We start from the raw sequence: 12803 nt of genomic DNA, 5'->3' as shown, positions 1-12803 counted from the left end.
GAACGAGTGCAAAGGCCTAGAGAGGTGCAGGCCAGTGCAATCATGCAAGGGTGCTTCTCTCTCCCTCCCCACAAGAAGGAAAGCCTTCGCTTTTCTCGCTTGTAGGATTGTCGGCCTCTGGGGCTGGGCTGGGCTGGTGAGTTCAAAGTGTGTGTGTGTGTGACTGTGCAGCAGGGTAGGGAAGAAAGACGGGGGGGGGGGGGTAGAAGTGCCAAGGGGCGGAGGACCCCCCTGTCCATGCTCATCAATGGGCATTTGCAAGGGAAGGGGGACTGTACATTCACTTAGCCACTTCGTTGTCTTTTCCAACCTGTCCGGGATCTGGGAGAGCTAAAAGCATGTGGGGTCTGTGTGCAGCACCCCTGCTAAATGAGCAAAGAGGCACCTTGTTAGAAGTGGCGATTCTCTTTATTTAGTACATTGCAACATAGGAAACTGCCATATACTGAGTCAGACCATTGGTCTATCTAGCTCAGTATTGTCTTCACAGACTGGCAGCGGCTTCTCCAAGGTTGCAGGCAGGAATCTCAGCCCTATCTTGGAGGTGCCAGTAGGTGGTGAGCAACTGGCCTTATCCATCCCCAGCACAGCATCCCTCCAGCGGCTGTTACTGGTGCCTGTCTTATATTTCGTTTTAAGATGGTGAGGCCTTTGGGGAAAGGGATGCATATTTATTTATCTGTATCTGTATATGTAAACAGCTTTGGGAACTTTGATTGAAAAGTGGTATTCATGGTCATTGTAAGGGGATGTCGGGCAGGAAAGTGGGGAGGGACTGTGAGGGGGAGAGGGGCTGGGAGAGAAATCTCTCTCTCTCTCTCTCTCTCTCTCTCTCTCTCTCTCTCTCTCTCTCTCTCTCTCACACACACACACACGCACACACACACACACCCCTCCATGACACCTTCATAGCACACTTTAATGAAAAGTGAGTGCAAAGTGCTTTAGGGGACAGCAGGGACATGAATGGAGGATGGGAGGGAAATACGGAGCAGGAAAGTGGGGAGGGGACTTTTTTGGTGCCAAGTGGAAGAGGAGCCCTGCTAGTTGGAGACACAGCCATGCATTGACAGGGCGGCGGGGTGGGTAGGACAGCAGAAAAGATGGAGGGAAAGTTTCCTCCTCAATACCACACTTCACCCTGGGAAACCTCCACTGGGAACTTCCTTTCTCCGGTGTGCTTAGCCAGGAGGTCCTGATAGTCAAATCCTTCGGGATGAGATCTAGATAGCCCTTTGGATACCTTGGAACTGCGTTCAAATGTTTACATTTGTAGTTATGTTTACATTTGTAGTGTGGAGCAGGGTTAGGGGTGTCTTATTGTGGTCCCTTGCAAAAGGGTAAAGCAGACCCAGCAGCTGTGAGTAGGGAGATAGCAGAGGTATGCTGCTTGAAACATTGGTCAGTGCCCATCACATGAAGGATCCTCTCCATAGTCTCTTGAGTTTCGCCATTGCTCTGTTCTGTTCTGTGGCTGTCCAGGGAACATTTGTTACTGGCAGTTATAGAAATGTATTTATTTATTTTATTTATTACAAGGAGAATCCTCACTGGTAGTTAGAATAACTTGCTTTTGTTTCTAACACACCTTTCAGCTGCAAGAATGTAATACTGTAGCGACAGTAACTTGTTGACTTGACAAGGCTTATTAGCTCCATCTGTCTGGACAGTCCTTGCTTTAAGAGAGGAACTTGGAGAGGAGCAAGCCGATCCTTCACTCTTCCTGGGACCTGTCTTGGAGTACAGAGCAGAGATGGAAGAGGGTGTCCTTGAAGCGGGAAGAGGCCCTCCTGCCATGCAGGCTGAGAGAAGTGAGGAATTCTGGGAAAGAACCGTGCAGAAGATGCTGGGTGAGGATGCCACCAGTTCAGTTGCAAAGCGCCAGAGACTCAGACAGTTCTGCTACCAGAAGGCGGAGGGCCCCCGAGAAATCTGCAGCCGAATCCACAGCCTTTGCTGTCAGTGGCTGAAGCCAGAGAAGCACACAAAGATGCAGATCCTGGACCTGGTGATCCTGGAGCAGTTCCTGACCATCCTGCCTCCGGAGATGGAGAGCTGGGTCAGAGAATGTGGAGCGGAGAGCAGTTCCCAGGCGGTGGCCCTGGCAGAAGGTTTCCTCCTGAGCCAGGCAGAGGCCAAGAAGCAGAAAGGGCAAAAGGTGAGAGTGTCTCTTTCACCCTGGAAGCTCCCAGGGGCTAAATCTATCAGTGAGGGTAGCAGGCACAACTGGTAGCCCTATTTTGGGAGTGAGGGGCAGGGATGAGGATATTCCATGAAGGACTGTTCCAAGCTCCTCTCTTTTGACTGTGTTGTACCTAGATGATGATTCAAAAATATAGCTGTCCCAGCTTCTGATTAAAAATCCAGAAAGTAAGCAGCACATTGTATTAAAATGGCTACTACCACTAAAAATGCATATGGATGACCCTTGAATTTCAGGAGTGTTTCTTCCATGGCTTCACTCTTTTGCAGCCACTTCCTTGTATAGGAACTCAGTTATCAAGTGGGAGGCTATTGAAATGTTTCGCTGGTTCTCCCACTTTGGTATCTCCTCCCAAAGGACCAGGGATTCTTGGCTGTTGCTCCCCTTAACCCACATTTTGTTCCTACTGAATTATGTCGGGCCAGCCAGCTGTTTCCTCTCATCTAGTCCATTCCCTGGATCTACACTGGTAAAGTGAATGAGTGTGAAATCCAAACCCTGGACGAGAGCTCGGGATCTGGCAGGAGGCTGAGAAGTGCTGCCTCCACCGCCAACATCACTTTGACTACTTCTAAGCCTCCGGCCGGATCCTGAGATCTGGTCTGCGGTTTGGATTTCACTCCCATTCACTCATTTTGCCTACCTTCTGAATGAGTGTTGTTGGGAGGACCCAGCTGCTCTCTGTTCCCAGCCTGGATGCATTGTGCCAGCCATGGAGGAGAAGCAGCAGCTGGCTGTCCCAGCAGAATTCACTGTGTGGATCAAGCTGCTGGGTAAAGGGAGCAACAGCCCTAGGATCCCTGGCTGTGTGTTTAAGGCATGGGGAGAGGAAGACTCCGCATGGCCGTGGATTTTTCTTAGCAGTCTCAGTTACAGTGCTGTACTAGGACTGAGGAGACCCGAGTTCAAATCCCCATTCAGCCATGATACTTGCTGGGTGACTCTGGGTCAGTCACTTCTTTCTCAGCCTAACCTACTTCACAGGGTTGTTGTGAGGAGAAAATCAAGTATGTAGTACACCGCTCTGGTCTCCTTGGAGGAAGAGCGGGATATAAATGTAAAAATAAATAAATATTTTTTTAAAAATATTGTGGGTAAGAGTAAAACTTTGAGTATTGCAGTTTTAACGTTTGTGGTACTTTCCTGGAACATCCCCCCACCCCCAGTATTAACGCATCTCCTGTCTACCAGTTTCAAAACAAGTTCTCAAAATGGTTTCTATAGAAGAAGAAATAAGTAAGATGGTTCCCTGTCCCCAGAAGCTCACTGTGCAAACAGATACACAAGGTAGACACCAGCAACAGCTGTTGGAGAGATGATGTGCTGGGGTTGGATAGGGACAGTTGATTTCCCCATTGCTGAATATAAGAGAATGGCTACATTAAAAGTTGCCTCTTTGCTCAGTTAGCGGGGCTATAAAAGTAGCAGAAATCATTTGGGACTAACCCACAGTAGCCACAGCTTATACAGCCCCAAGAAGTACCATTACCCTTGTCCAGAATCTTAAACTTGGTTATTTCCCAAAGCCGTGGGAAATAAAACTACCTTTGCTTTGTGCCTGAAAGGCAAGAGAGACTGAGCAGTGGGGACCTCCCTAGGACTGGAGTTCCACCATCTTGGAGCTACTGCTGAGAAGGCCCTGTCTGAGGTACCTTAAGACTGGGAGGGCGGATACATCAGTTTCCCCATGGGAGATCTCGGTGCCTGAGTCAGATCTTCTGAGGGAAAACATTTCTAGGTGTCAAGCACTCCTCTCTCCATTCCCCTTCTGGTCTTTTAGTGGCAGAGGCCATCAGAAGTGGACACTGATTTCTCCATGGAAGAGATGGCTGCATCAGACCATAGGGAAAGTCTGCGGTGTAGGTGGATCGTGCAAGAGAGGGAAGAAGGTGCCACCTTGCTGGGTAAGGCATAACAGTGTGAAAAATTTCCCCCAAGGAGGCTGCCTGCTGATCACTTCTCTCCCTTCTTTCCTGCAAGAAACAAGAGTAGCAGTCTCCCTGGAGATAGGAAATGGGTAAGATTAGCAGGGCATATTTTAACTTGGTTTCTTTCTCTTGAATATCCTTGAAACGCTGCTCCTGCCGGACCTGTCAGGGTTCTGGGGTGAGTGCAGGGTCATGCCTCTCCTGATGGGAGGTGAGATGCACCACTCCACCACCTGTGTGGAGCAGTGCACTTTTGTGCGCCCAATGAGCAGCAGATGTGGGGCGGCTGTATAAAGGCTCCCCTTGACAGGCCACCACCATTCAACATTTGGCTTGGCACCCACCCAGTCATCAGTGGAGAAAGAGCCGACTGCCTTTAGGAGCTACGTAGAAATTTTTTGTTTTGACCTGACTGGCTGGGGTAGAGGCTTTTTTGCCTACTTCCCAATGATAGTGGTACAGGGCCTTTAAGTTAGTGGTGGGCTGCCTTTAACTAGTGTAGTTGGCCACACTGGCAGGTGAGTGTGGGCTTCAGGGAGCTACTTGGCTTTAACGATGTGCATTTGGAGCTGCCATGTGGGCACAGGCAGATTATAGGAGAGGCAGTGGAGTCAGCTGCCTACGGCGGCAAAAATGCCCCCAGCAGCATTTTTTGAAATAAATAAATATTTAACATTGTGTTTTGTGTCTCTCATCAGTTGCGGGTGCGGCGGGGGTGTCCGGTGGGGCGGAGGGACAGGGATGGGGTGGCAGCAGCCGCCAGCAGGCTACAATGTTATTGTTGGCAGTGAGTCAATCCGTATCTGTCTTCCTCCTAGCCCCTTCTATTTTCGGTCCATTTTCCTCCTCTGCTCCCTCCAACCCACGGGCTCTCTGTGTGTGCCCCCCCCCCTCCTCCTCCTCTCCTGAGTACAGCAGCAGCTCTGTCCGATCTCTGGGGCTGTCTCCAATTCGGACTGCCCAGTCTTGTTGCTTGCCTGTGTCCTGTTTCCCGGCACACGTGCGCACCCTCTTTCCTGTTGGAAATTCTCTGTGGTGAGAGAATCCCTTTCTCATTATAGCAGAGTGCACAGAGGCACAACACAGCGGTAGTTTACTTAGGCATGCGTGTATGCTGAGAGTAAATTAACTTGGAGCCAATTCATAGTTTCAAATCAATATATAAGGCATTTATTAAGGAACTCCATTCTAGACAGGAAAGTGAGGAGTTAGGATTTCTAATCTATCTATCTAGCTGGATGCAGATGGATTCTGCATCTTCTCTGCACACATGGTGCAGGGAGAGAGGCTTGCCATGTTGCAAGGTAGAAGGGCAGGCAGGGAAGAGTGAGAGGAAGGAAGTTAATCCCTAAGAGTACCAATCTACATTTCAAAGGGATAGTGTCAGAGCAGTGGAGAAGGGATGACCAGCGTCTTGACCCTCTAGCCCTCTGACTCACTATTCTGTCCTCCACTGTCTGAGACAAGAGACAGCGCAAAGTCCTTTAACTTCCAACATTTCCTACGGGGCGGCTGCTGCCCCCAATCTCTCATCCCATTTCCCATTATCCCTTGGCTCCTGCAGCTGACCTTCCATCCTTTGAGCTTCTCCTCATTCTGTTCCTCCTCTACCACCCCCCTAACCTGTTTCCCAGCTCCGTTGCCTCTACTTCGCCTTGACTCGCCTCTCTGGCAATCAGCCTCTGCCCAACCCAGCTAATTCACAACCGCCTAATAGGAATGTACACGGAACCATGGCAGGAAGGCTCGAAGGTGGCGGGTTTGTGTGTGTCTCCCCTTAAGAGTGGGGGAGGGTGCACTTACCCCTCCCGCCGCATCCCCCCCCCACCGGCGTCTGTGTTTCTTAATGCCCATCGGGGTGGCAGTGTACCTCCCTGCCGCCCCCTTGCCGTCTTCTTCCAGATATGACCAGAAGTCGCCGACATGCTTGTTTGCGCTGGCACCAAGCTTTGAATAATTATTTCCTTTTTGTTTTAATCTCCTGTATACTTATAAGAAACACCCCCATGGTCTGCCTCCCCACGCCACTGCCCCCCACCCCCCCGGCTTACTATCTGTTGCAAGCCTGAACGGAACTGTTTTTTAAAAACACTTTTTTTTTGTAGGGAACAAAGGAACAGAGTGATACTGGGTGGGAAAGAGACAAGGCTTTTTTGTTTTGTTTTGTTTTTTGCATTCAGGGTGCTTATAGTCTGCTGCTGTGCACAGTTACTAGCGATCAAACTCCATTCAAATTGATGAGATGACTTCTGAGCAAATAGGGAACGAGGATTGGTGTGAAAGACAGAGTGGGTACTGTTGTAGTAAGAAAGGACTAACAACAACAACATTTGCCCCTGCTAACTGGGCAAAGAGGCACCTTTTACCGTGGTGATTCTCTTTATTTAGCAGGGGGAGAGTAACTGGCCCTATCCACTCCCAGCACAGTACTTCCAGTGACTGTTGCTGGTGTGTGTCTTATGTTTCTTTTTAGAATGTGAGCCCTTTGGGGACAGGGAGCCATCTTATTTGTTTGTTATCTCTCTTTGTAAACTGCCCTGAGCCATTTTTGGAAGGGCGGTATAGAAATTGAATTAATAACAACAACAACAACAACAACAACAATAATAATAATAATAATAATAATAATTCCTCCTTTGTGGTCTGTGCAACTCACCATGATCAACCAATAGCCAGCAGTGCAGCAAACCCAGCAGGAAAGCAGCGGCAGCAGCGACTTCTTTTGCAAGTCTGTCTGCTGCCACGTTGCGCTCTTTGCAAAGAAGAAAAGGACAGCAAAAGGGATTCTGGTGCCAAATACCGGCACCTCCTCTGCTTTATGGAAATCAGGGGGTGTTGGCTTATGTCATTCGCTTCCCTCCTGGGTGTGCTTGTTGGCTTGTTGCATTGGGACAGATAAAGGCAGCAAATCTTTGGTAGTTTACGTGTGGTAAACTGCTTAATCCGCTCCTACATGTGGGTGTTTGGAGTTTTCATGGAACAAGCATTCAGGGCTTTGTGGCCTGGCGGGGTAAGGATGTTCTCGAATTGACATTCAAAACACATCCCCCACACCCTTAAAATGGAGGAGAGTACGTGCATACCGGCTTCACTGCTGCTCGCGGCCACTTCCTGAATCAATGGAACTCATCCAAGCTGTCTTTGGGTGCCATCAGCGCTCTCCCCCAGCTGCCCTTCTGCAATGCCAGCATGCACATGACCTCCCTGCATGCGCGACAGCCATTTGCATGGTCAGCATGGTTCATCATTGAGATATTTTATACAGAAACAAGAAATGCTGGTAAGAACTAATCTGCCAACCTCAATTCAGTGTAACTTTAATTGACTTTTTTGGTAACTATTTGTTGTTAAGCGCCAAGTGCAATATGCAGGGTATAGTAAAACAGTAGCCACCAGAGCCTTCTTGGGAAGAACAGGGTGTGCTGTGCATGGGTGGAGGATGGCAATGAGAAAACAAGATTCTGAAACACTCAGTTGAAATGTTGCCATGGAACACTAAAGTTGTGCAACGTTTGTTGCAAGTAGGTCCAGACATTGCAAGTGGTTAGGGGGGAACACACAAAAGGCACCATCTTGAAATGGGTTCTGGAATTAATTTGTGGGATATCAAGGTTTAATGCCCTCTGTAATCTTAACATGTATATCAGTTTGGGTGGAAATTGGTGAGGCAGTTCACAAGTGAGCCCATTTCCAAGTCAAAGGTTCACGTGCCGGCCATCTTGAATTGGGGTAAATACACCATTTTATGCCCCTATGTGGTGTCTCTGTGTGACACTACAACAGTACCAATATTGGTCTAAATTGGTCCAGGCATTGCGAAGTTGTTAAGGTCATAGAGACATAGCAAGTTGACCTCATAAGGCTACTTTTCATGAGGAAAGAAGGCTAAAACATTTCTGTGGAAGCAGAAGATGCTTTTATTCTCATTGGCTTTTAATATCCCCAGTTTTACATTTGTGCTGTGATTGACTGAATCTATGCATACTATATTGCTGCAGTTTTTTTTAATCTTCTGGAAACAATTCTGTGGTTGGCATTAAATGTGGTGTCAGCCATCCTGGGAGTGCTTGACTGAAAGACAGAGTAGTAAAATATAAACAAAGTAATCAAAGGTGAAAACGGGCTACTTGAATCACGAGGCATTCTTCTTGGTTTCCTTTCAAGGTGGTGAAATCACATTGGCTCTCCTGCCCAGGTCCTCTCCTCTTTCTGGTGGAGCAGCGACAGCCTCTCTGCACCTAGACCAGGTAGGGGAGGGACTATGCAGGAGCAGAGTTGGGCACAGCTTGGAGGTCCCTCTCTCCCCAATGCACATCTCTCTGAGTCTTAAAGCATTTGCCTCTCTGCCTTGGCTTAGACTGTCCAAGCTGCCCTCTTGGAAGTCCTTGAAGGCCACTAGGGGAAGCTTTGGGCCCCACAGGAGAAATCCCAGCCCCCTCACCTTGACTGCCCCCCTGGATTAGTGCGTGATCTCTCAGGACAAAATGTTTCCTTCTCCTTTCAGGGTCAGGTGACCTCGGAGGACGTGTTTGTGAATTTCACAGAGGAGGAGTGGGCCTTGCTGGATGCAGGCCAAAGAGCTCTGCACAGAGAAGTCACAGAGGAAACCTGTGGGCATTTGGCCTCTCTGGGTAAGGCACCTCCTTGCTTTTGCTGCTATTGTTGGTCTGCAACAGAGAACTAGAAGGCTGTGGTTGAGGACACCGTGGGTGGCTCTTTCCTGGTTTGGGGTGCACTCGAGGCCCCATATTTAAGTTCAATTCAACATAGATCAGAACAGCAACTCTGTCACCTCATGATAACCTTGCAGTAGTGAGAGTTGTTCCTTGCTTTGCCACCTCTGTGCCTGATATTGGTGCCCATGTGTGGGTTCTGGTCCTTCTCCAATTTTTGCAAGGTCTAGTTTCCGACTGTCATCTTTTCCTCAGAGGTTTGAAAGGCGCCATACCTCTTTGTTGAAGTAATTCCTAATACTTCCTCAAATGCACCCTCTCTGCCTGAAGTCCTATCAACACCTCTCCATCCAAATCTAGTGCAAGATGGCTTTGTTGCATAGAAGAGGAGCCCAATAGCTGCTTATTGTCTTCCTTGGAATAACACAATTCTTTCTGTACACGACTGGCTTTCTCTTATATTAGGAATAGGCATACATGACACATACATAATAGGATGTGGTTCCCCATTAAAAAAACAGATTTTTTTTAAAAATCCAAACAGCAATAAACTGTTGTATTTCTTTCTTGTGATTTGAACTCTGTTTCTCCCTCACTGGGAGGCTGTCTTTATTCCTGCAGATGATGGATGGGAGAGTGATAAAGAGGGTGAATTGCAGGGGAGGAAAACAGAAGCAAAATATCCATGGGAGAAGAAAGCTGTTGTTCCTGAAATTCCAGTCCTTTCAAAGGATTTCAATGGAAACAGAAGGAATAACAACTCTGAACATGCAAAACTCATAAAGAATAACTCAAGCCTTCACACGCATCAAATAATTCATACAGATGATAAAAAATACAAATGCTCAGAATGCGGAAAGAAATTCAGTAAGAGGTCGCAGCTTACTTACCATCAGCGAATCCACACAGGAGAGAAACCATATCAGTGCCTGGTGTGTGGAAAGAGCTTCAGTCGGAAGGCTAACCTTACTTCTCATAAAAACATCCACACAGGAGAGAAGCCATATCAGTGCCTGGTGTGTGGAATGAGCTTCAGTCAGAAGGCTAACCTTACCTCCCATCAAAGCATCCACACAGGAGAGAAGCCATATCATTGCTCAGAATGTGGAAAGAGCTTCCGCCAGAAAAAAGACCTTACCATCCATAAAGTAATCCACACAGGGGAGAAGCCCTATCAGTGCTTGGTGTGTGGAAAGAGCTTCAGTCATAAGGTTAGCCTTACTTTCCATCAAAGCATCCATACAGGAGAGAAACAATATCATTGCTCAAAATGTGGAAAGCGCTTCCGCCACAAAAAGGAACTTACCACCCATAAAATCATCCACACAGGGGAGAAACCATATCTATAGGGATGTGCATGAACTGCTTCGGAGGTCCAGCAGCAGGGGTTACCTTTTTACGGTCCGGGGAATGTGCTCTTACCCGTCACCCCCCCCGCCATGTTTTCCCCACTGGCACTGTGTGCAAAATCGGTCCTGCGGAGTGGCAGCATATGTTCTTGCCGCCCTGGTGAGCATCTGACCGTCATGCATGCGCACCTGCCATTTCTGGTCCGATGCTCTCAAGGGGTGGCAAGAGGGTATGCTGCTACCCTGTGGAATTGATTTTGCACACAGCCCCAGCGGGGGAAACGTGGCAGCGGGGTGTGTAAGAGCACTCTCCCTGGACCTTAAAGGTAAGCCCCCAACGCCACTGGTTCGACAACCTGTCAGTTCATGCACATCCCTACATATCAGTGCTTGGTGTGTGGAAAGAGGTTCAGACATTAGGCTAACCTTGCTTCCCATCAAAACATCCACACAGGAGAGAAACCATCTCAGGATGTGGAAAGAGTTTCTGTTAGTGCGGAAAACTTGCATACTATCAAAGAATCCACACAGTGGAGAAACCATATCGATGTGCCTGGGAGGCGCGCTGAAGCTGATCTGCTTGGTCATCTGGGGGGAAGGTAAGTGGAAAGCAGCCTTTCCTCCGCACCCTCTCCAGCTGCCCAGGGTGATCGTGAAAATCGCCCCATTCAATGGTTCTGTCTTTTGTCAATCTAGATATCTGAACATATGTTCTTGTAAACTTTGCTCCACTGAGACTCTGTAATTGAGCCTGATTATATCTGTTGAGAACCCACAAGTTATTTACTAGAATTGCCAGGACCTGCTCCTTCCAAGTCTGGCTTCATGGCGTTTAGTGGACCGTGCTCAGACCCCTCTTTTTAAGAGCTTTAAATGGCTGTTTCACATCCATTTGTTGTTGGATACTGATCAAATTTAGAGGGATGGTATAACTTGCCATCTTGTTGATATGTGCTTAATTTCAGGGGGATTGTACAGATAATATAGATTTTACAAGCAATAGAATATTCAGGGTTTATAATGGAAGAATGTTGAAACAACTCCTCATCTTAACTATAGGGCCAGTATAATCTGGTGGGTTGCCAAAACAGCTCCTTAACCATCAAAGGTAGCCCGTTATAAAATATAGTGGATGTTCCCGATGAGATGTTGATTGCTTGCCGAGCCAGAATGTACATTTGTGAAGCTGTGTTTGGCTCATGTTTTAGTTTTTCACAAGCTGCGGAGACTAGTCTCAAAGCCTGCTGGCTTAAGGAAATTATTTTTTGCCTCTAAAATATAAGGCAATATACCCTTACCAATGTTACATTTAGTATTGATTCTAATGAACACTGCATAATGTAATGAACTCCATTATGTATTTCTAAAACAGTAGTAGGTTATTCTGCATTATAGTCGAGTCTTACAGTCACCATTGTGATATACTACAGTATGTGCAATAGTGCCTTGGAAGCTGCAACTGGAACACTGAGAATTGTAGCCCTTCCCAGCACTTTCACCATAGAATTCAATGGGGAACCTTTCCAGCACTCTGTGTGCACCCTTCAAGATAGCATTGTGGCTTGTCAGAACTCATTTATTCTTGCAGCTCCCTCTCCCCCAGCACTGGGGGAAGCACAAAACAGCAACTTGCGGAGGTGAGAACTGCCTCTCACAGTGGAGATGTTTTGCCCAAGTGGACCCCACTAACTGGCTCCCCCTGTCATTGTCAGACTACTGGCACATGTGTTGGCATTCTGGCTCTGTTATCAAACAGGCCATGCTCTGAAGCCTTCCCAGCACTTAACAGCAATTGGCTTTAATGATACAGGAATTTTGAGGCTTGTAATGTTGGACCTTTTTTTTTGGCTGCCCGTCTTAACTGAGAGACATTGTGTGATCCTTTTAACAAGGAAGTTATAGACTGTTGCTTGTCTGTATGAACACACGACACATCTTACATATGCGATGACTAGAGGAAGGTGATCCACAAGTCCTGTGTGATTGGTACTGACACCTAATTTTGTTTCTTCTATAGCAGGGCTGCACAACTTCAGCCTGCCTACAGATGCTGGACTCCAACTCCCACCATCCCTGACTACTGGCCACTGTGGCTGTGGATAATAATAAATAATAATAATAATAATAATAATAATAATAATAATAATAATAATAATAATGTACCTCAACACCATAGGGGCCACAGAAATCACCATCAGCCAATTACAAAAAGCAGCTTTACTGGGAACAGCCTATATTCTGCGACGATATCTATAACAATTGACAATAAAATTCAGCCATCCCAGGTCCTTGGGAAGGACTCGATGTCTGGATAAAACAAACCAGTCAATAACACCTGTCTGACTGTGTAAACAAGAAATAATAATAATAATAATAATAATAATAATAATAATAATAATAATAATAAATAATTCAATTTCTATACCACCCTTCCAATAATGGCTCAGGGTGGTTTACAAAGAGAAATAACAAACAAAGATGGGAGTTGTTGTCCAAAAACAACGGAAGGGCCAAAGTTAGGGAGCCCTGCTTTGTAGACTAGGCACCCTTTACCGTGCTATCATTAAATGCTGAAATCTACCAACTATGTAATGCATTTTCCAGTTATTCTTAGGACACTGCTTATTTCATTAAATTTGTTTTCAAAATG

At 47.0% G+C, this 12803-nt stretch overlaps 1 protein-coding gene across 2 annotated transcripts; it reads left to right on the top strand.

The window, feature by feature from the left end:
• Positions 1 to 24: 24 nt before the first annotated feature.
• Positions 25 to 12803, top strand: LOC128341526 (zinc finger protein 287-like). Of its 2 annotated transcripts, XR_008314430.1 has the most exons (7): positions 25 to 136; positions 1596 to 2158; positions 3984 to 4107; positions 8296 to 8378; positions 8636 to 8762; positions 9426 to 10752; positions 12171 to 12803. XR_008314430.1 is itself a non-coding variant. In XM_053287770.1 (6 exons), exons 2-6 carry the CDS (start codon positions 1754 to 1756, stop codon positions 10151 to 10153), a joined length of 1467 nt encoding a protein of 488 aa, XP_053143745.1. In that variant the 5' UTR covers positions 25 to 136; positions 1596 to 1753; the 3' UTR covers positions 10154 to 12803. The 2 variants fall into 2 exon arrangements, 1 of the variants encoding a protein (XP_053143745.1); XM_053287770.1 differs by having other exon boundaries at positions 9426 to 12803.

The sequence above is a fragment of the Hemicordylus capensis genome, chromosome 2 (assembly GCF_027244095.1).
Source record: "Hemicordylus capensis ecotype Gifberg chromosome 2, rHemCap1.1.pri, whole genome shotgun sequence".
NCBI lineage: Eukaryota > Metazoa > Chordata > Lepidosauria > Squamata > Cordylidae > Hemicordylus > Hemicordylus capensis.
This window is presented reverse-complemented; position numbering and strand designations above follow the sequence as displayed.

What these genes read in the sequence shown, in the direction of transcription:
- LOC128341526 (XM_053287770.1), top strand. Translation starts at nt 1,754, where the DNA reads ATGGAAGAGGGTGTCCTTGAAGCGGGAAGAGGCCCTCCTGCCATGCAG. An exon ending in AGAAGGTGCCACCTTGCTGG is followed by an intron (nt 4,108 to 8,295) that starts GTAAGGCATAAC and finishes TTTCCTTTCAAG; the next exon opens with GTGGTGAAATCACATTGGCT. An exon ending in CCTCTCTGCACCTAGACCAG is followed by an intron (nt 8,379 to 8,635) that starts GTAGGGGAGGGA and finishes TTCTCCTTTCAG; the next exon opens with GGTCAGGTGACCTCGGAGGA.